This window comes from Strix aluco, chromosome 6, assembly GCF_031877795.1.
Source record: "Strix aluco isolate bStrAlu1 chromosome 6, bStrAlu1.hap1, whole genome shotgun sequence".
NCBI classification, from domain to species: domain Eukaryota; kingdom Metazoa; phylum Chordata; class Aves; order Strigiformes; family Strigidae; genus Strix; species Strix aluco.
The window spans coordinates 8,533,786-8,556,087 of record NC_133936.1 but is presented as its reverse complement, the minus strand read 5'-3'; the positions used below and the strand labels follow the sequence as shown (position 1 = coordinate 8,556,087).

At 37.0% G+C, this 22,302-nt stretch overlaps 1 protein-coding gene across 6 annotated transcripts in view; it reads left to right on the top strand.

Annotated features, from left to right (window-relative positions):
* Window positions 1-22,302, top strand: part of MGAT5 (alpha-1,6-mannosylglycoprotein 6-beta-N-acetylglucosaminyltransferase) — a 135,617-nt gene that overhangs the window by 29,596 nt on the left and 83,719 nt on the right. For all 6 annotated transcript variants that reach the window (XM_074828607.1, XM_074828609.1, XM_074828608.1 and 3 more), the window contains one exon: window positions 19,529-19,917. In XM_074828607.1, the coding sequence (XP_074684708.1) occupies window positions 19,680-19,917 (238 nt within the window). In that variant the 5' untranslated portion in view covers window positions 19,529-19,679. The remainder of the gene's footprint in view (window positions 1-19,528; window positions 19,918-22,302) is intronic.

Below are 22,302 nucleotides of genomic sequence, written 5' to 3'. Positions count from 1 at the left end.
TGCCTGTGGGTTAAATGAGTCTGTCCTAAAAGGTCAGTCTGTCCTGCCTATGAGCCACATTTTTATTCCATCTGTTAATATGAATGTTCTGAAGATGATGCCAAGAAAGAATTTACTAAATATATACACTTTTTCTGGGAATAGATAGTCCTTGAACTGATCAAGTTTTCCTGAATACCAAAATTAAACAGCTTTTGACCGCCCTCTCAAAAGACAAGTGATGGAAAATGACTTCCTGTGACTTTCATCACATATATGTTTCCTTTCTCCTCAGATTCTTCTTCATTCATTTGGGACGTGAGTCTGTATTGGAACTATTTTTGCTTTCATTTGTATTCATATATATATATATAGAATATATTATGAATGTATTTATATTCATAACATAAAAATGTAAAATGTATGACTATAAAATATCTTAAATTCAGGTAGAAGACTGATACAATATAAAAAGCAGAGCAGTAAACTGATTTCTTGTTATGAGGATAATTGGGAATATGTAAAGCTTAAAATGTGGGTACTTTCAGTTTTTCAGTGTTTAAGCAAATCACAAGAAGTAGTTGAAAAGATCACTTTCAGTAACAGTTCTCAAATCTCAAGAAAAGTTTTCGTATGAATTTGTGAGTTACAGCTGTGATTCAAATTGACTTTCTAAATGTAGCAAGTATAATATACCAAATCCTAAAGAAGTGTTCGTATTTTGATTTTATATTTTTTCCTTTTAGCACATTAAGAAGGATGGGGGAAAAAAAGAAAAAGCTAGAATTGAAAAATTCAGACTTCACTCCCACTCTTTTATAAATTGCTGTTAGTATTCCTGTCTCCATGTGTGAGCCCGAGGTCCAGGCTTGTGATTTAAACTATAAACAGCGATGAGATACTTTTATACAAGAATAAATGCACACAGATGGAGATAATCAGAAGTGACTTAAATGTGTAGGCTTTTTTAAGAGGTGCCAAAAGCCCACAATACCAAGTTGACGTTGATGAAGACTACAGGTGCAAAGTATGCTCAGACGTACCCTTAGAGTCTCATTTGTAGAAAGTGTTCAGACACCTACAGGAGTGCTCAGGAGTGTCTCATTAAGTGCAGTGGGAGTTGTGTATTTGGGCGTGTTCATAAATCTCTTAGATGACTCTTTGCATCTTTATGGAGATTTCTTTAAAATTCTTGATTTTTGCTGTTCTGTTGACAGTTGCCATAATTAAAGGGAATTTTTTTTAGGGCTTGCCTTAGTTCTCAGTTAATTATAAGAAATCCTAATGTTGTGGGCTAAAGGGTAGAAACAGCAACAACTTCCAAGGACAGTACTTTGCGTAACATGACAGATTTCTGTGGGATTCTTTAACCTATTTAATACATTAAAAGGAAAAGGGCCTTCTGTCCTTTAAAAGTTCTTAATGATAAATGAAAAAAGAACCCTTTAAAAAATGCAATTCTGTAAGTTACACCTCTGAAACGTCTATTCTTTGAAACTTAGAAGAAAAAATATTTTAGAATCTGTTATCAAATTCTGAGCATTTTTTATTGACAGTCATCTGGCATGACTAACAAAAACACCCTTATTTTTCTTTGTGTGTTACTTCCATTTAAGGCACACTTCTGTAGTAAGGGAAAATGTTGGTGTTGGCAGAGATTCAGAATTTGTTCTTGTTCCTTAATAGCCATAGTGATTAAATATAGATAGTAACATAGCTTTTTTATTTAATAATGAATACTATAAATGAGTAGTTTTTTGCAATGACAGATTCTTGCATGCAATTCCTATAGTGCACAGTAAGCCTCCATTAAGCTAATAAATCAAACTTCATGTTCTTGAAACCATTTCCATCTCCTTTCCTGGTCCTTCCTAGCCATAGTACCAGCCTCTCCTTCCAAATTCTGAATAGGAGGACATTAAAAAAAAAAAAAAAAAGCAAGCCAGGGTCTTGCAGAGTTTTGACATACTTTGGTGAGGTATTTTCATCCTGTCATATAACAAGAGTTGTTTTAACTGGCAAACACCCCTCCCCCCTTTCTAATCTCAATTTAGTGTAACATGATTTTTCTTTGGCTTTCACAAGTGTGGCCTTGCTGTGCTGACAGCTCTCTTAAGTTCTGTATTTTCCTGTACATACATACTAGTTTGACTGTGTTCCCCTTGCCCGTCCTTCCTTCCACTCCTGTTCTCCCCATTGAAACACAATCATCTTGTCTTTACTTTCACAGTCTCCCCATCCTGTTCAGCAGTGAGGGCCTCCACCTGGGCCATGTGCTGCCCACATTAGACTTTTCTATCAGATAAAAACTCTGTAAAAAGCATCTTTTTGCTTTCTCTAACACAGGTAGGAATTCTCCCTTTAATCTCAGCAAAACTGCTTCACTCGTCACACAGTGTAGAGATCCTTAGATCTCTTCTGAAAACTCTACTGTGATGTATATGGGGGGAAAAAAAGAAAATGAGACTCCCAGTCTCGTCAGCACAGCTTCCTAAGCTTTGTTTCTTTGTGTTTCCAGTCCAGCTGCTCATTCTTATCATCTGTTTTTGCACGGCACGGCTGCTGGACACAAGACATATCTTTGTCCTTGGTACTGTCGTATGACAAGGCAAAGTCTCCCAATCCATGCGTAGGATTTACCATAATGCAAATACTAGTCCGGTGGGGTAGGTCTAACTAAAAATCCTGTGTCTACAATATGACATGTTCTCTGTGTACTCCAGTGAAATCCAGCCACTTGTCTAGAAGATAGCAATTGTGGTAATTTCTTTTTCTTTCTTTTTTCTTTTTTGTCGTTCTACAGGCTATGCTGTATGGTACAGTTTGATGCATTTAGGTACCTGGAATTTAACTTTCCAGACAGAAAAATAAATACAAGAATTGCAACTTGATTTGTGAAAAATGTGGCCAGGGTTGTAGAGTTTTTGTGATTCACAGGAATCACATTTTATTTGTGTATCTTTTTTTGCATATCTGTGTTACTTGAGTTTTGTGCTGTGTCCTTTCATCTTATATGTTGACTCAAAACCTCTTAACTATTTAGCCTTTAACAATACTGTTAGACAAGCTAGTCTCTCTCTCCTTCTGCTTTAACTGGAATCTTAGGTCAAAGGGAGATGAATGGATTATCTGTTTCACTGGAATTTTTAACCAGCCTTATCTTCTTAAAAATTTTATTATTCCTTTAGTTTCTTTTAATTCTGTTTTTGTTGTAAGTGGTACATAAGGTTATGCAATCTGTTGATACCTAGGGCTTGCTGCTTTTATTCCTTGCCTAATTTAGCTCTTTTTTTGTTTGGGGTTTGGTTTTGTTTCGTTTTAGCCAGTCCTGTTTAACTGCTTTTCTTGAAAAATTACACAGCAAGTATTTAATTTAATATTCTTTCCAAACCTGATCTTCTGAAACTTTCTTGACATATTGAAATTAAAAAAAAAAAAATCAGTGGAAAAGGAAGAATAGGAAATGTTAGTGAATATATTTTTATTTAAAATAAATTTAACTCAGTGGATGACTTTTTTTCGCAGTTATGCAACGCTAAGCTTAAAAATGAATTCTTGTCAAAGTTCTTAAATAAAAATTGTGGGATGTCTTGGCGCCTTTCTCTTTTTGAAAGGGAAAAACTATCTCTTCTTGTTCTTTGAAAATGGGTTTCGTGGAGTTGGCTGTAGTGTGGGGAGGTTTTTTGTTAGTGGTTTCGCTGACACTCCTCTAAGGCTTGCTGGTTTGTGTTTTTGCTTGCAGTGTTTGCAATGTCACTTCAGTTTTTCTCATGAAACTTTTTAGGCATTTATCCTTCACCCACTGCCAATGTTAGATCTTTGTTATTGTTGGTTTCTACTTTGTCCTTCGAACTCCTCTTCCCTTCTCCCTATTCCCTAAAGACCGAAATGTCGACTGAAGTGTGGGGAAAAATGCCAATCTACCAGGTTATTGCATTTTGTAGTATAAAATAATTTAAGGGGGTACTCTATACAAACTGGTACTTAGAGGAAATTGTTAGGAGGAGAGTTCAAGGCATCGGAGACAAATGTTTCTAACAATGCTGTTTGTAACATTTGCCTTTAATGCTTCACGTGCTTCCCAATCACTTTTGTGACACCTCACTGCTGCATGAAAGCGGCAGCGTGGGGAGGGTGGTCCAGCAGTTGCAGGGTTTCCTCCTTGTGGACCAGCAGGAAGGAGATCGTGAGAGGGCATGGGGGTGTGATAGGAAAATGCAGATTATATATGCGGGTCAGTGGTGGCACCATGTTACTTGAAGGTTCATGAAATGAAGGAAGGAAGAACACTCAGCCCCACTCACACCACAAAACCTAGCTGAGGGAGATTTTTCTGTGTTTTCTCCTTGGCTGCAGAACCTGAGTGAGTTGCAAGGGGGTTTTTGAGGACTGCTGGGTTCTTTTGCAACTTAAATCTAACATGTATGGTCTTCTTCCTAGTCCTGGGAAATAAAGGCCGATCAGACTTGCCAGTCCAGATTTTTCCACTGCACTGCAAACTGAGGGAGGCGAGTAATAGACATTTTCAATTTTTACAATATCTACACTGAGAACTGGATACAAAAGCGTTTACTTGGGTGCACATGCAGTCAGTTGCTCTGTCATTAACTGGGGCAACTATTGCAAGTGAAACTCTACCTGTATTAGTGCCTAACAAGACATACTTTCATATCTTCAGTGACCTCTGGTTTGCAGTCACAAGTCACAATGAGCTACTGCAGCCAGTGCGTTGAGTACTGTGCAGGTTGCGAGCCAGCTGAAAGCATTGACTGTGTCTGATGGAAAAAGCCTTTGTTTAATGACACAGATATTTGGCTGGTATCTTTTTTCTTGGTCAAGCTCTTAGAAGCTTTCTTTCTTTCATAGTCCTCTATCTACTTCAGTTTATCGATGAAGATAATGGTATGACAAGATGGGGTTTGCTTCTCAGTGCTTAGCATTGACTCCTTTGCAAGCCAAAGCAGAGCTCTGGTTGAGGCTTCACAAGTAGCAGACCTGACAAATTGGAACCTCATGCTTTCAGCCAAACTTGCAAAACGTGTTGCATCTATAAAACAAATATTTAGTGGCTTGTTCTTTTGTTGGATTTGGTGTTTGAAGTTTAGATGACATATAAGCAAAGGGGAAGAGGGAACGGATGAGATATTTAAATCATACTTGATAAAGAAATCTGAAAAATCTGATATGCACCAAAATCATTCTGTTCTCTAGCAGTATGTGCTTCTTGGTTTGTGCTTATATAAAAATGCAGAAAGGATGTTATGCAAGTGTGTGTTTCTTTGCTTGACACTCACTACGCAGCCACCTGTTAAAACATAACTGTATGGATGATTCCCAGTATGAGATATGAAAGCTTTGCTGCTTGTGATGAAGTATGTTTACTAACCTTCAGAAAGCAGATTTTGTTGTTAGCAAAGTAGAATTTGAAAGCCTGATAAAGTGAATGCATACAAACTTTGAAAGTAGTACATGGGCTGGAAGATAGTGTTGTGCTAGTAACGGAAACAGAGCAGACAGCTGACTTGTTCTGTAGAAAACTTCACTTACTCTGTACTTCCTAAACTACAACTGTGGACAAGGGTGTTTTTTTAAGCATGTTCTTTTTTGGTTATCTTCAGATTTAACAGTATCCAAAAAACCCTCTTGACACTCTTTTGCAATATTTAATGTGAGAACACTTGACTAGTAGCCTAAACTTGGTATCACTAAATGTAATTAATTATGCATTGTCAGACCATTGAGGGGAATTTATTCTCAAAATAAAATTGAGAACCTAATGGAAATGCCAAAGTCTGTAAAGGATGGTTAGTTCTGTCTCTTCTGTCACCTGTGGTTGGATATGTGGGTGTACAGTGTTTCTGAGTATCTCTGCCTACGTGACTGTGTGTAAAATGCGTTGAAGAGGTTGGCTGTTTCAGAACATTTGGAAGTATTGCTTACAGTTTTGAAGAACGTAAGTTTAAAGGAACTCTGAGTGGTCACTGACCACATGGAGAAGGGTAATGTTTGCCTATTTACTTAATTAAGGTGACCCTAGACCTTGGGAGTTCCTGAGCTGTAAATGCTTAATATAGAATTTATACCAAATATTTTCATAATCCTGCATGTAAATCTTGACTATGTTCTTGCAGTGTCTGTGGTTTTATTGCCTATTATTGTCTCCAGCATCTTATTACTGGCTGTGCAGCAACCTTACCACAGACCCTTAATGTCTTATGCAAAGATAGTGTTAACGTTTTGTCCCTGCCGACTACTGAGAGAAGCATAAATTACTATACTTGTGAGTGTATACATGCATAGTGGAACAGATCTTATTTACATGCTGAGGGCCAGATCCTTATGGTGTAAATTAATGCAAGTGTTTGGAAGATAAAATGCATAGAGATCTGACCCTATGAGAATTTAACTTTTTTTATGAAGTCAATGTATTGATAAGACTAACAGTAATATTGAGTTCTGAAGGAGTTTCCCGTTATTGTGGATAATTTATTTAAGGAAGATCTTGAAATAGGAAGTTCTAATCACTGTTTGTGGCTTTCTCATAAACGAAAAACTACCTATTCCTTGCTCAAGGTGAAAACTTTATCAGTTTAAGTCTATAAGTCTATCAGGAAATACTGACAACTCTTGACAAGCTGTTTCCGCTATTGATAGTTACAGGCCTATTTGTATATGGAAACGTATTAGTTATGCATTACCAGTTACACTTGTAATCTCCTTTGTGTCTGTTGGCATATCACTCATAATGTTGATTTAGTACTAGTTAATGTTTTTTGATCTGTTTCCTTGGTTTTGCATGACCCAGTGTATTCAGCCATTCAGTTTATTTAGCCCTTGTCTATCAGGCTGCTCTTTCTAGTACATTTTTGTCTGCTTAAACATGCATTTTGTTTACTCTCTCTTAGATTTCATTGAAATGTTTTGTTACTTCATCTCCTCACTCAGGGCATTTGTTTTTCTCCTCCCTACCTCACCTCTCAGTTTCTTAACCAGTTTAATACTTAGTATTTATTATAGTAATTTCCCCCCCACCTCAGATTTTCAAGATGGTTTTCCCCTTTCTTGCAAACTATTGTTGTCTCTACAACTTTCTTCTCATGTCTGCTATTCTGCAGTTGCATTGATTACTGCATCAATGAAATGCTGATTACATTTGCAAATTCTTGTTCATAATGAAAATGAAGACCTGAGCTTTGTTTTCCACTTGATGGTATTATTTATCTGTAATCTGTTACACCTAAAATGTGTGAATACAAAATTTCCGCCTCTGATTTTCCTAGTCTAATTTCTCAATGTAACAAGGCTCTTTCAGTCATCCAGTTTTATCCCTCATAACTTCCAATTTCTATTGGAATTTCAGTGAAACTGATGGTGAAATTTCTGCAAGCTTTCTGTAAATTAGTAGTTGGCTCAAAAGGCTCTTGCTAGCACAGTAAGGAAAGACATGGAATCAAAGGAAGTGGTGAAAAAATAAAATGCGGAAAACTAAATTGCTACTCTTCTTTGTAGTATTTGCATTTTGTTATGATGGTTAGATGGCTGTAAAATGGATCATATGTGGTATGGGCAGCCTTAGCATGTTCCCATGCTGCAGGAATTCAAGAAACCCTTTTTGAAAGAAACCCTCATTCAAACATAAGCTGAACTCTGGTTTCAAGTGTGTTCTTAGTAAATTGTGTGCTGGTCTATAGCCAAAATACATGTAAAGGAAGGGTTAGGGGTTCTTGTATACATTTTGGGCCATTAATGTTACAAATTGTGTTATGTTACTTGAGAGAATAACTGCAGATAATTGATTTATGAGTTTATTTCCTTGACAGTTTCTGTGATGAGCATCTATGGTGTGAATGACCTTGGTAGTTCAGAGTAGTTTAGCATGTTTTCAAACATAGGTTTTAAGGAGACATGCTTTTTTTAAGTGATTGATAACCCTGCTAGTAACACTTTGGTTTGTATAGTGGAGTACTCTTGAGATCACAAGCAGAATTAATCTTTAATGAAAATATTCTAGGAATGCAAGTAATGTCCTCGAACTGTTGGACTGTTGGTATTTAGGCATTAAGACCAGAGTAGGTACAATCCACAGTGCTGTCCTCCCAGTACTGGCACCCACACCCCTGAGCTGACATGCCTATGGTGTGAATGTCAAGTCTTCAAAACCTATTGTTTTGTTTTGCAGATCCACTCCTGTTCTGCTGTGCTACTTGCTAATGTAAATAGAGATTTTGAGACTGAAGGTGTGATTTTTATGTCTATTAAAGACAGGCTTCATTTCCAGGTTTATTTAAGGATAACTTTCTTGGATAAATTCTAAGTAGAACCTTTGAGAAGGAAAAAGAAATTCATGACCACTCAAGCATTTGATATTGTAAATAATTAAATTTGCCAAAATGTTAACATTTACATTTACTTTGGAACTGAACTGCAGGAAGAATAAAGGTTTGCTTTCAGCACTGAAAATGAAGCTATACCAAACCTTGAATGAGAATATTGGCAATAGCTTCAACAAAACATGATTTGGAAAGGAGGCCTTTCCAGTAATTTGGATGATTTATGAAAAGCATTGAGGCATTAAAGAAAGTTCATTACCCAAACCATTACTGCACTGTGGACCAGAAGCAGCAGATTAAATAGATTTCTTAAGTAATAGTTGATTATAGCTATCTAGAGGACTTGAAAAGTTGGGAGTAGCGAGGCTAAAAAGAGGGACATTGTTGTTAATGATGGGGTATAAGCAATGAAGAGAGCTTCTGGGGTTCTGTATCCATCCTTTAGTACTATGTTGTGCAGAACATCAGCTTAGAAACCTTAATTGCTTGCTAGGACTTTTTCATATTATTTCCTGAATTGTGGGGGTTTTTTGTGTGCCCTCCCACCTCTCCCTGCCTAGCGGTAGTCTAGAGAAAAACTACAAAGTGATATTACTGCTTCACTTTCCTTGTGCTGCCTATCCCGGCTGTTTTCTACACTTTTTTTTTTTTTTTTTTTCCCCATTGAGCTTTGTAAGGGCTACAGCTGAAACAGAGCTATTCCTGAGTTTGCCAGTACAAGCTGTTCTACAGCTGTCTAGGGATGGCGAAAGAGGGGAGGCTGTTTTCCACCTACTCAAAATAGTTCAGAAGTTTTGCCCTACAGTATACTAACTACAGCTCATACATTTGCAAAGGAAGTTTGTATAGTTAATTAGATGTTGCAGATAGTTAGAAAGCTGATGGTCTTCCAGCAGCACAGTGGTTATAATATAATAGGTGTCAGGTTAGAATATGGTCATGCTTGGCATGGTACTGGCTCTCCTTTGAAAATGCTGTCATGGTTGTGGCCAAGTTGTTTGATATATGTCATAGTAAAGCTTTAAAATTCATAGCAGCATTATGAGAATCATGTGCAAAGAGGTTTTATGTGAAGACTTACATTATTACTATTTGCTTATGGCTGGCTGGATCAGAACTGCTTAAGTATCGAAACTTTTGTCTAATGGTTCCTCTGACAGTTGCTCAGCAGCTCCCGTCCATTAAGGTAGCTGGTTCCTGTGCTTTTGGAGAAAAAACATTACTTTCAAGCCCTATTATTGCTTTAAAGTTCTGTCTTGTGTGACAGCACTTTAAAGTTTCTCACTGGGCTTTATTGGAGATGCACAGAACTACATGTATGTCCCTTTAAACATTTTGACAGTGGGAATGCTATGTTTGTGATAAGAGGTTGTTATAGTTTAACAAACAAGTGAGCTGTGTAGCTTTGGAGCTGTTTCGGACCCAGTCATTCATCAGTTAGGATGGGATAGATTGTCTTTTTTTATATATACAAGGCTGATCTCTGTGACAAATTCTTGCTACTTACAAAGAGAAATAGGAAACATTGACAGCTTTCATTTGAATAGAAGTGCTCTTCTAATCTTTGGTGGTATCAGCTGGTGATAAATACCAGTGTTGATCAACAGGGCATATACAGGTGATGCAGGAAATAGGTTAAAATATTTTGCTGTCCTACTAACTTTCAAATTAGTTATGAAGCAAATTGCAATTTCTTCTTTTTCAATAATAAAGAGAAAGACTTAAATGCAGAAAGTAGAGCAATGGAATAATCAGCAGCACTGTTGCTTCCAAACAGGTGATTGTGCTGAAATTTTAATTCCATTAAATTTTGTGCTTTGGAGATGCAGCTTATATTTTCAGCCATTTGTCTAGCCACATAAGCTGGAATGGGTTCAAAATGCTTGCCAAGAACAAATCCGTTGGAAGAAATGTTATACTTTGACCCAGGTTCAAGACGTTCTAAAGCAATGAGAAATAAATATTTCTGAAGACTTATTTAATGTTCAGCTTAGTTGTTTTTTTCCTCCCTATGATCTGATATACAATTGCTTAGTAGTGTACACATAGTAATTTCCTAGGTATTTCTTTCTACTTTTTCTCTATCTTAACTTGACACTTCTATCTTTTTCTGTTGGCATTTGTCCTTTACAGAAAGTTCAAATGTAGAATCCTGTAGCAACAATTTATTTAAACCCAATTTAATGAGAATTTAATTTCTTTTTGTTTTGATTATCCACCATCCCCAGCAAATGATAAGAAATTCAAGAAAGTTAATTTTCTTACACAGATGTACTTATATTTTTGTCTTCTACTTTTGAAAAACTTTTTCAGTAAGATAAGCATGAATATGTTTGGATCTTTCCTTAAATCTTGTACTTTATTTTCAGCTGTCTATCTGGGGTCCAGCACAATTGCTAAAGACTACGTTTCGTGTGTTGACCATCAAGTTGACAAGGGATGATAGTTGGGCATCCACATCGATGAGAGCTTTCTTGCTGAATACAAAGAACTTTTTGACTTTCCTCTGAGTTGGACAGAGCTGCCGTTGAGTTACTTGTTTTTTTCTCTTGGACAGACTGCAAGATGTGATGTAACAGGCTGATTTGTGGTTAATAGCGGTGGGTGAGACTGGAGCCTGGAGTATCTGCTTGATGCAAGAAATGAGCTAACGGATCCAACTTCTATATAATAAACTTTTTTTTCTTGAAGTGCTAAGTAATTTGGTTGCTTTGATTATAAGCTGAAGTTAATTTTATTATTAATTTAAAATAAATAAAGTTTTCTGAGTAAATTCTTAGCAACGCTTGTAACTCTTCCTGCCACAGTTACGCTGTGTCCCAAAGAGAGGGGAGAGAATTACCAGAAGCAAAGTTGTGCACATGGGACTGCTGTGTAAGAACCAGGGATGTTTTGCTCATAACTTTGGAGAACTTCCAGGTGATCTGAAAGTATGAGACCATGCTTCTGAGCAGGTGCCATATTTATGCCTTTCAGAGGACAAATGCCAAATGTGAAATTGAGAATGACATAAGAGGATGTCATGTATTAGCCTTTGACTGAGGGTAGTTGCAAGGAAGGGAAGAGAAGAAGGTATGTATTTGTATCCACATTAGAAATATGATAAAACTTATTGGCCATGAGTCCTATTTTTAAAATTAATTAAAATTAATGAAGTAACTTAAAGATTTGTTTGTTGAGTTACAGGGGACTCTTGAAAGCATGAAAGCATAACTCGTGTACTTTTTTCACTGGTTTTAGGGAGGTTGTAGATGGTGACTGGGGCTCTCGGTCTCTGTAAGTTACTTTTTTGCAAAATAAAAAACCCCAACTATTTCCTAATCTCTTGATTAATCAGCAGGCTGACATCCCAAAATACTGTTTTTCAGTGAGAAAATGCTATTTTGGGTATCTTGTTTTAATGCAGCAACAAGATGAAGATTATTAATATACCCTATACTTTGCCTGTAAATGGCTCTAAGAATGTAAATTTCTTTTGTTTGTTCAAGGTCAAGAATATTTCTGGTTTTCTGAAGTTCAGGGAAGTCCTATTCCTAGTCCTAAAATTCATTCAGTTTTTTGGTGTCTAAGCACTTTATTAAAAGAAGATCAGTTTAGTTTGTGATTATGGCCTTAAATGCATTGCCTGGAGTGTTTTTAATTGATAAACAGTATTTGAACCGTAAGGATTTCAATTCATCAGGATTTTTCCTTATGGATTTTCCTGTAATCCTTTTTTTTTCTTTGTCTTCTGTGTAAACCTTCCTCCCTTTCTTACTCTTTCTTCCCTGAAATATCAAGGTAAGCAAACAGGAAAAGAAGAACATCTGATGATTTCATTTCTGTAGGACTAAACTACAGAAAATTATGTGCTAGGTAGAAAACTGGAAACATTTCGGAGTGTTCCGTGAAGCCACAGACCCACATGGGGAAATTATGGTGGGGTTGCCACCCAAACTGTTTCTAAGTGGGGAAATTTTATTTTTGAAAGTGAAGGCAAGCTGCTTGCTCAGGATTAAAATTTACTTGTTTTTATGGCATCTTATCAAAGGCTGCTTTTCTCTCCTTCAACTTTCATCCCACCACCTCCTGCCAAATTCTACTATATGCACATGCACAAAAGCAAACATGCACCCCCCAACCTAAAAAAACCCAAATGCAGAGTATTTATACTCTTACTCTCCCTCAGTCCATCTGTCCTGCTTGTACTGTTGTGACCCAGTGTTGTTCTTCTTTTCTCACTTCATGGGATTGCATCCCAAATTGCCGCTTCAGGCACAGTACATGTTGCCATTTCAACTGTAGATGGGTGGTGAGAGAGAAGACGTAGTGACATCTGTCAGCTAGAAGAAAAGAATGGGTTGGCAGAAGCGTTGCCGAAAATAAAGTTGAGGAGCAGAAGGAAGAGCAAAACTAAGACTCCATAATTCAGCTAAGGAAATGGTTTTATGCATTTATTTTATATACTAAGGAACTTAAATTATAAAATGTGCAGTTAGCAAAAGTGTGCATAAACATCTGTTACCAGATGCGTCTGGTATAGTTGCATGATTTTTCAGCTACCTCTTCTTCCCGAGGTGCTGGGAATGGAGATTGCCTGTGAGGTACGTAGGGAATGTGTACGCATTCAACCAGTTGGAAGCCTCACCTAGACTTGTGAATGTGGGCTTTGCTGTCATATTTCTGCTGCTTCTAGAACATACTATCATGAATCTTTTATAGGACTGATCACAACTGAATGATGAAAGTTTATTTTAAGATCAACAAAAATATTTTGAGATGCCTTAAAATTTATGACTTGAACTAGTGAAATAAATTAATTGTTTACTGATTACTTGTTGAAATCAGTGGAGTCTTCCAGGCTTGGTTATAAACTAACTTTGATCTGATCATATTTTGCCTCTCTTCAGAGTAATCACCAGGTTGGTGTTTCGGGTTGATGTGTGGTATTTAGTTTCTTCTGAAATCTTGTAAAATGTTATATTGCTGAATTTATCTCTTGGAAGAAAAAATTCGCAGCTAATGTAAGTTCTCCAAGGGTTGCAAGGCTGTAGTTTTCTTCTTCTTTGCTCTGACCCAGTCAGGCCGGGAGGGCAGGATAGAGCCCTTCTCACCCAAGGCGGGTGTGGAGTGTCCTACTGTCTGCCCTCTGCTTTATGTATTTGACATGGTCAGTGACTAAACAGAAGCTAAACTGGTTCTGAACTCTGTGTGACAACTGAGGGCCCTGAGTTTTGTTCAGAAGTGTGGATGGTCTTATGCTAGTAGACCATATTTCCTAAGTTTATTGGTTATTTAATTGCCATGTCAGTAGTGGAGTCAAAGTGTATGCGGCATGAAGATTCTTGACATGGTATGAGCACACATCATGTTGAAATGCAAGTGTTCTCATCAGAAATCAGGCTTCTTTTTTATTCTCTGATCTAGTTTATCCTTTCTTATCTTCTACCAACACAGCATATGACTGTTCTTTGATTTCACTTGACTGTATTTAGTAAGCTGTAGCTTATCCTGTTGTTAATGCTGTATTTTGAAAGAAGGAAGGGTAGGCTCAGCCTTCAAAAGGACTAAAGCAAGCTAACGTCTTGCAACAAGTAAAAGAGGGGAGGGTGTCTTCGGCACGGATTGCACTATTTCAGAACGCAGATGGGCCAACTGGGGTGGGACATCTGCCGAGATATTCCTGCAGGAATAAAGAACTGCGGTACTGGGAAATCCATTAATTTGCATTCAGTTGGGGTATAGTGCACATCTGTTGAGGCAATGCAGCTGCAGTAGGAGACAGTGGTTAACATCAGCCTGGAATTCTAGTTTATGTCTATGTTAAAGCATGTCCGGTTTAAACTATTAAAACTTAGCAGTCCCAGTTTGGACTCATTACTCCTAGAAGGGAGGTTTTAGAGGATTGCCTATCCCTTTTAAGATCCATTACATCAGCTTCTGCATGAAGCATGACTCTTGGCATCCCTTAGCAGCGAAGTGCTGGGATATGGCAGGTGTTTTCGCTCACCACTGTCTTTTCTGGCTCTAGCTCTGGTGTGTTGGCAGCCCACTGGATGGACATTTGAATTAGCATTAGCTTTTAGGTTAACACACCCTTCATAAGAGCAGAGGAAATTCACATCTTGATGTTTGTCCTCTGTTGGTCTCTAACACGTTGTTCTACAGAATCGGTTGCAAACAAGTGCAGCATTCTCTCTTCAGAAAACAATCTGGAAAATGCATCGGTATTTGCATTAGGATCCTGATGTGTGGGTTTTTAAGAGTATCTCTTTTAGCTGGTTTTGATACAATAACAAATTGTGTGGTGTCAGGCATGGCAGCATAATGTTGCAACAGAATATGCGTTGCTTGTGTGTGAATATATATGTAAGAAGAGAGTGAGAGATTGCTGGGACTGAAGGTTTACAAGGCTGATGAAGCAAAACGCTTTTAAACCAGCTTTAAACTTTGTAACAAAACTTCACTAGATGGATACTCATTAACAATACACGTTGATAATGGCTAGTTCTTACTCATTCCTAGACACTACCACTACCTATTCAAAGCAATTAGTCTGTAACAAGTCATTACAAATTAATTGTGAGCACACAGTACCATGGAGCTCGTGCTGTGTATTTAGCACTGATAGCTATGGTCCTTGATGGCGAGATGCTTGAGGCTGTCACAGGTGCCTTTTCTTGCTGCTTAGCAATTTTATTCCTCTTTTTCAGTTTTTGCTGCTATTGAAAGAAAAGCTTGCTTTTTTTTTTTTCCCCAAAGCTCAAGGTTGTACTTCATCTGACTAATAATTGACCATCACTGAGTTGCTTACAGTTCTGGGGCTTCTGCTTTATGGGCCTGTGCCTGTATTTTCAAGGTCTTTGTTCTTATCTCCTGTTGAAGCTGTATGCCATAACAAGAGGCACCTGGTACCCAGCTCTAGCTCACACAGCAAGCTCTCCTAATAATTTCACAAGCATGAGAGGCCATAGCATAGGAACACAGATGACATGAGGCCTGAGGGCTGTTCCTAGCAGTGGCAATACTATTTTTACCAAGCCACTTGGTACAGAAATACATATACCAATGTCTACCAGTCATGCTGTATAAGTTTACTTATGTTTGAGTTCCTAACAAGCTAATAATTAAATACTACTCAATCTGCTGCTACTTTTATGGTGCAGCAGCTTCTGCTTTGGCTCCAGCCAGTTACGGTTTTGTAACTGTGGAGCTAGTGATGAACAGTGCATTCAACTGATAAACAGTCAAATCCTGACTATCCTGAGGATAGTGTTGTTCCAAGTTTAACTTGAGGAAGTACCACTTCTTAAATAGGTACAGATTGGACAGAGAGCATCAAGCTTTGTATATGTACATACTTATAAAGAGACTTTGCTTAATCTCTTGTAGACAATTATTTCTCCCTTTTAAAAAGTGAAGAGGAATACATGGATATGTGTCACCAAAATCTGTTCACAAAGCATTTAAAAAAAAAAAAAACAAACCAAACAAAAACCTAGCAGTAAACTCTTAAAATGCTGAGAAGCTTGCATCCATGATGTACAGATCAATTTAGCGTTGGGATACCTTCCTGATATGATTCTCAATAGCATGAAGGGTTTTTTGTTGTGATGACATAGGCATGGTAATGTTATCCTCTGTAACTAGTGAAGTGACCAGCTGTTGAGCAGGATTTCATTAAATATAGAACAGAAAATGTGTTTTTAATGAAGTTGTTAGAAATACTAAATGTACTAAGACTGTTAAAATTCTTATGCCTGTGTAAATGGGTGTAAGGTTAGCCATTTTCCAAAGAAATATGCTAATCATTTTTGTTAAGGGTAGAGGCAGTTCTGTTTTAGATTGTGGTATACAAAGGGTGTAACTGGTCTGTGTAAAAAAAAAAAAAAAAAAAAAAAAAAAAAACAAAAAAACCCACAAAAACAAAAAAACAACCCAAAAAACCACAAAACAAACCACCAGTGTGTTGGTTCAGTTGCAGTGAGATTTTGGCTGGTTAGAGTTGAATTTAAGGAATAACATAAAAAAGCTGTTCTTTATTAAAGGTTTTCTTGTCTTGTATGTCTTTTCACTTTCACCCTGTTTTTCACACTTGGCATTTAGTTTTGGTACATTAGCTACTCTCAGTAAATCAGGAGGGATTATCTTCCTAACGGTTTCACAAACAACTTCACAACTATGACATATCAAGTTTCCAGAGGGGTGCTGGAATTATTTCAAGAGTTGTCTTAGAGTGAGACCACCTTTTTTCCAAAGCTTATATAAAAAAAACCCAAAAACCTGTCATCCTTTAGAGGCGCATACAAATATATGTTTCCATATCCTCTTTAGATATGACTCCCATTGTGCCTTTTGGAGACTAGGAAAAGGGCTTAATAGTTAACAGGATCAGCTCCTTTGAGAACATTTATAAGGCAAGGGGGAGAATAAGGGAAGTATTCTACCACCTTAAGTTTGGGGTTGGTTTACTTGGTATGGGCAGAGAGATAACTAGTCAGCAGGCACTATCAAACTCCACAAGTGATTACAGTAGACAAATGTATCTTTATTGCTTCAGCTGTTGCTCACTTCAGTTATTAATTTCCTGTCAAAACAGAAATACCACAGAGATGTTTCTGTGCTGCTGTCTTCATGCATTCCACATATTGCCTTGATATCTTCTGACCATTGTCCACTTAGATACCAAATAATGAGTCATTATAGGTATGTGGTAAGCATTAACCATGGAATTGTTGTGTAGCAGTCATTGACATCTGTCAAATCTGGGATTAAATATATACTGAAGTCGGTGCAGGTGTGCATCTGGCCATAGAAGTGGTGGGAGGGACAGAGATTTTTCTCCTGTGCCCCTTACAAAGGTCCATGGCCACCAGCAGTGCTGTAAAGTTAATTAGATAAATACATGTTGTTGAGCATTCATCAAGTTGCTATCCTTTGGAGCTGCTTAAATGGCAGTAGAAATAGGGCTGATTTGTGGTGTGTAGGGTTTGGGGGTTGGTGGTTTGGTTTGTTTTTTTTTTTTTCTTTTAGCACTTGAAATAATGGGGGCCATTCTTCCATCTGTCAATGCATTTTAATCCTTTCTTATGGCAAAACTTTATTGTTTCCTGTCTATCTTACAGTCTTTGAGTGGATTCAAGGCTTTTTTTCTGTTGATAAACAGAATAGAAAAGTCAACAGCTGTATTTAAGTAGATCATTCTCATAGGTTAGACATACACTGGTTTTTGTAATCATCCTTGTTTCTGTTCTAGAACTTTAAAAAGAAGACTGTGAAATGCTTTCATTATTTTATTGCTGGTTTTAATGTTAATTATGTTCTGCAGGTTTTTTTCCTAAACAACTAGTCATAAAAAAATTTTACACTTGTCTGTTAAAACTTGGTGATGATAGGTTTACTTTCTTATTCAGTGTCTTCCACTTCACAAACAACTGATAATTGGGGAAGAAATATTGACTGTTGTAACAACAGATCTTATTGCTGTAGAGGATGCTGTCAATTCTTACTTGAAATTAAGTCAATGAGAGAGTTAATCTTGACTATTTCAGATTTTTTTTTAAAGTTGTGATGTTGTTTTAAACTATGGAATTTTCTATATTTTATCACACCAGATATTGCAAGAGAATAGTAAAACACTCAGTTTTTAATGAGATTACAATACTCTCCTTTTTAGTCAGCCCAAGAGTGTCCCAAGGCCATGGTTAAATAAACCAAAAGAAGTGAAACTTCCCTCTGCCATTTCTTGGAAAATTAACTTAAGTTTATGGAGAGCAGCATTAAACAGAGTCCTTCATTTTCTCTGTTGAGACCATTCATTTTCTTTATTGAGATATTTTAAGTGTGGAAAAAGTCAGCTCAAGGGCTTTATCATCTTTTACTGTACTTGCAATTCATTTTTCTGCACCATTCCTTCTCAAGCAGAAGATGGCTATGAATTGTTCTTTTAGCAATGTAAATGCATGGTACAGTCGCTGCCTTGTCTGCTTTTAGTTTACTATGTAATGTACATTCACTTCTGCAATCAATAATAATCAATAACGCTAAATGCACGTGTAAGACATGTTGGAGGATAAGTGGTCCAAAGGTATTTCTGTCCCTCTGCAGAACTGCTGGTTCAACTGAAAGCAGATCTAAAGGGAATTTTAACAAACAGGGAGCACCGCTAGCAGGCATCTGTGTAATTATCCTATTAAAACAGAGTAACATCTGCATTATCTGTGCAAGTGCAGAATGGAAGGGAACATTATGTTTCCTAATCCTGTCTGGGAGCATTATGAAGTTAAAAGGATAACATTTTACCAAATCTGTGTTTTAACATGATAGGTTACACTTAATTACCTTTTAATTACCTTTCTTCTTGCTGGGTTTTATGCTAAGGACCCTTCCTCTAGCCCTCATCACGGAGCTTTTCTTGCCTTTGGATTGTTTATGCCAGGTTTTATCTTTGAGTTTACCATGAAAAAATGGTCCTTCTGTGTCTTACTTTTCCCTAGTGTGTGAAAAGCTCTGAGAATATTAATTTTATATACAAAAGACATGTTGTAGCATTCAGAAGTATGTGTTTTGAATTTAATTGCAAAAAGCAAACACATTGGACTATGTTTTATGAATAAGGAGTAACTATGCATGGCAGAGGCCACACAGTAGCAAGAGGAGATTATTTCAGCCTTTGGACTGCTTGCATTGTAAGCCAGGAGAGTGTATTGGCTTAAATAATGTAGATTTCTTTTTTCCTCTTTACCCCTGAGGGAGTCTGATTTCCTGATCACCTATCTAGCCATATGCCGTAGCTCTTGCCAGGAACTCTGAGCAGTGTCACTGCCAGCTAAAATTACTTGTCTTCTGAGAACTGAATTATGTTGAGAAATGTCTTAAATTGCTGCACTGGCAATATCACAAAGTTTTGTATACACACACAAAAAAAAGGTTAAAGCAGCCTTACCTTGAAATTCAACTTAGAAACCTCTTCAAGCATTGAATTTGATCCAGATACTGAGAGGTGTTCTACACCTGCTCAGGCGCATCGCTCCCTCTTTGTTCTCTTTCCAGTGCTTTTCTCAGCTTCTTTGTGCTCTGGCTAGTACAGTACAGTGTTGATACATACAAATTAAACATTCACAAAGACAGCATATTGTCTACTCCTGTTTAGTACCAGTTAGAGTGAAGACCTAGTATAGCTAGTAAAAACTTCTAATATGTTGTGGTAATTATGCTGCTTTTCTTTCCTCTTGCAACAGGATGGAACTGAAATACGGATATACATTGACTAAGGAGTTGGAATAAGACTGAGTCCTGCTCTGTGATATTTATATACCTGGACCATGAACTTGCTGTTTGGCTTCATGCTTTAGAAACCTTTGCAGTAACTGTGTGAAGCTGTTGGGAATCATGGCATTCTCTCCATGGAAGCTGTCCTCTCAGAAACTTGGCTTTTTTCTGGTGACTTTTGGTTTCATTTGGGGAATGATGCTTCTGCATTTTACTATTCAGCAGCAAACACAACACGAAAGCAGTTCAGTCCTGCGTGAGCAAATTTTGGATCTCAGCAAAAGATACATCAAAGCATTAGCCGAAGAAAATAAAAATGTGGTTGATGGGCCTTATGTTGGGACAGTGACAGCGTACGGTAAGTTGTGTGCTTTAGATTACATGATAATCTGATTAAGGTTTTTTCTAAATTGTCCAAACATTTTACTTCATGATGTTGCTCAATTGACAATACTTTGTGCTGTGGATTTTCTGCACAGATGGAGAAAACAATCATCACTTGTAAGTATGAAGTGGGACAAATTTTACCTTTCCAGTCCCTTGGAAATGAAGTTGTCTGCTAATTTTTACGACATCTGTCTAGTAGTTATATCTAGTATGCCTCAGGTTATTTGTTAGAACTGAATTTAAAAAAACTTTTTTGCTGTTTTTGAGAAATAGGAGGCTTTCCCGTTTATGTGTCAGTGATCTATGAAATTCCTTGTGGAAGAATTTGCCTTACTGATAAAGTGGAGACCTGCTACATTTATTTCTTCTTCTTCCCGATTTCACTTTTTTGTTCAGTCAATTTACTTAACATTTAAGTTTATTTATCTGGTATAAGATTAAATTAAGCTTAAATATATCATTTGCCTCAGGGTAGAGAACTCTTTTTGTGAGTTTCAGTGCTTTGTTTGGCAGTAAGTTTTAATGCTTACTCTCTTCCATTTTGTGCAACATGAGAGGTAAGTTTGTGTGCATGTGTGTGACAAACCACACAGAAAAGAACAAAGCATATTACCAGAAAATATTATGAAAATAAAAATATAATCCAATTTCAGGTTAGGTGTGTCCCCTTTTCAATCTGATAAGAAAAGAACACATCATACACCTTACTTATTTCGCATTTTTTAAACTCACCTTCTTTCCTACTTAGCTATGCACTTTCAGGATATTTGGAAGGTTAATGGCTAGTCATCTAGATTTGTTTCCTTTTATAGTTGTCTTAATATTCAGTTCTGAAGAAAGTGGATAGATGTTTTTTGTAGGTTTAGACAGAATAAAGGCTAGGATGCAACAGATAATAGCTGCATCTTTTTCTCTAGTTTTCTCTTAATACTCTTTACTTTTTTGTGCGCATTATGAAAATACCCTGCTAGAAGGTTCTCTCCATGTCTTGTTTGTGTTACCTTTTTCTTCCTTTAAAAAAAACAAATTTTTGATTGTGTGAATGTGCTTGCCTGTAAGCTTGAGATTATCATCCCAAACATAGCTAACAATTATATCACTTTGTTGCTTAAATAACAAGCCATCCTTATTCTGTAATTTCTACTGATTAGTGACTGCATGTTGAACTATACTGGTATTGTAATCTTCCAAAGCAACACAAGCTAAATAGAGTGGTACTAGATCAATATTTAGATTGAAGAACATCAAGCAAGTAGAGGTCCCTAGAGCATTGTGTGCGTAGGCTTAAACCAAAACCCTGTCTGCTGTGTAGCCATCATCAGTGTCTCATCATCTTGTAAGGGTGCTTGATGGTAGGTGAGTTAAAGAAGAAAAAAAACCAAGCAAACAAAACTCCTAAACAATATTTCTCCAGAAATTGAAGGGTAACTACATTTAATACATGCCCTAGCTAGGTCTGAGGGCACAGGGTGTTCTCAAGCTAAATTCCCCCTGCAGCTTGTTGCCTGTGGCATTCATTTCCTGTTCCAAATCCCACTGAGGAATAAGTTGATTGCCACCAAGCAGTGGTCAAGTTCCCTAGGAGAAGTTAAACTGCGTTTGAAAGGGGGTGAAATAACATTGTAATGCTTCTGTGAAAGTAAAGCTAAGTTTTGTGTAGAAATTTCAAGTTTCATGGCTGAGAAGAATTTTAAGTTTAAAGACAAGTTTGGACAGGTGTTTTCAATTAAGGAGTCTGAAATGATGTAAAATTAATAGTAATGTATTTATAATATTAAGCAAGGTGCTATGGTAAGTGAATAACACCATATTAAATAATACTTTATGAAACTGAGTAAGATAATTACTTAATAAGTAGGTTGGTTTGTCCTGTTTGGCATACCAAATGATTTGTTGATAGCAAATGATCAGCTTAGCTGCTCAGGAATAAACACATTAATGTCTAATGATAATGGGTAGAAGTTGGTTCACTATTCTATGAAAATCAACACCCTTGATATTTAGCCTATTTATTTCTTTTAATTTTATCCTCTGATTGCTATTAGAAAGCACAGTCATGATTTCCATGTTCAAGAATAAGTTTTAAATTTGCTTGATTTGGCTGCTTTTTTACCCAGCCAAAAGGTTTTCAGTGATTCCTTAAATGTGATTGCACAGCTTGTTCATTTTCTCACTTTTTCTTTCTACCATATATTCACCTGTCAGGTAGGTGGATCAGACATATTCCTTTCAAAAGTTGCAGTCCAAATATACATAGTGAGTGTTAGATTTTTATACCTGTAAACAGTTCTCCTACAAAAATTATTATGAATCTGTGCTTCTGCCCTCCCCTTCTCAAACTAGCCTCCAATTGCTT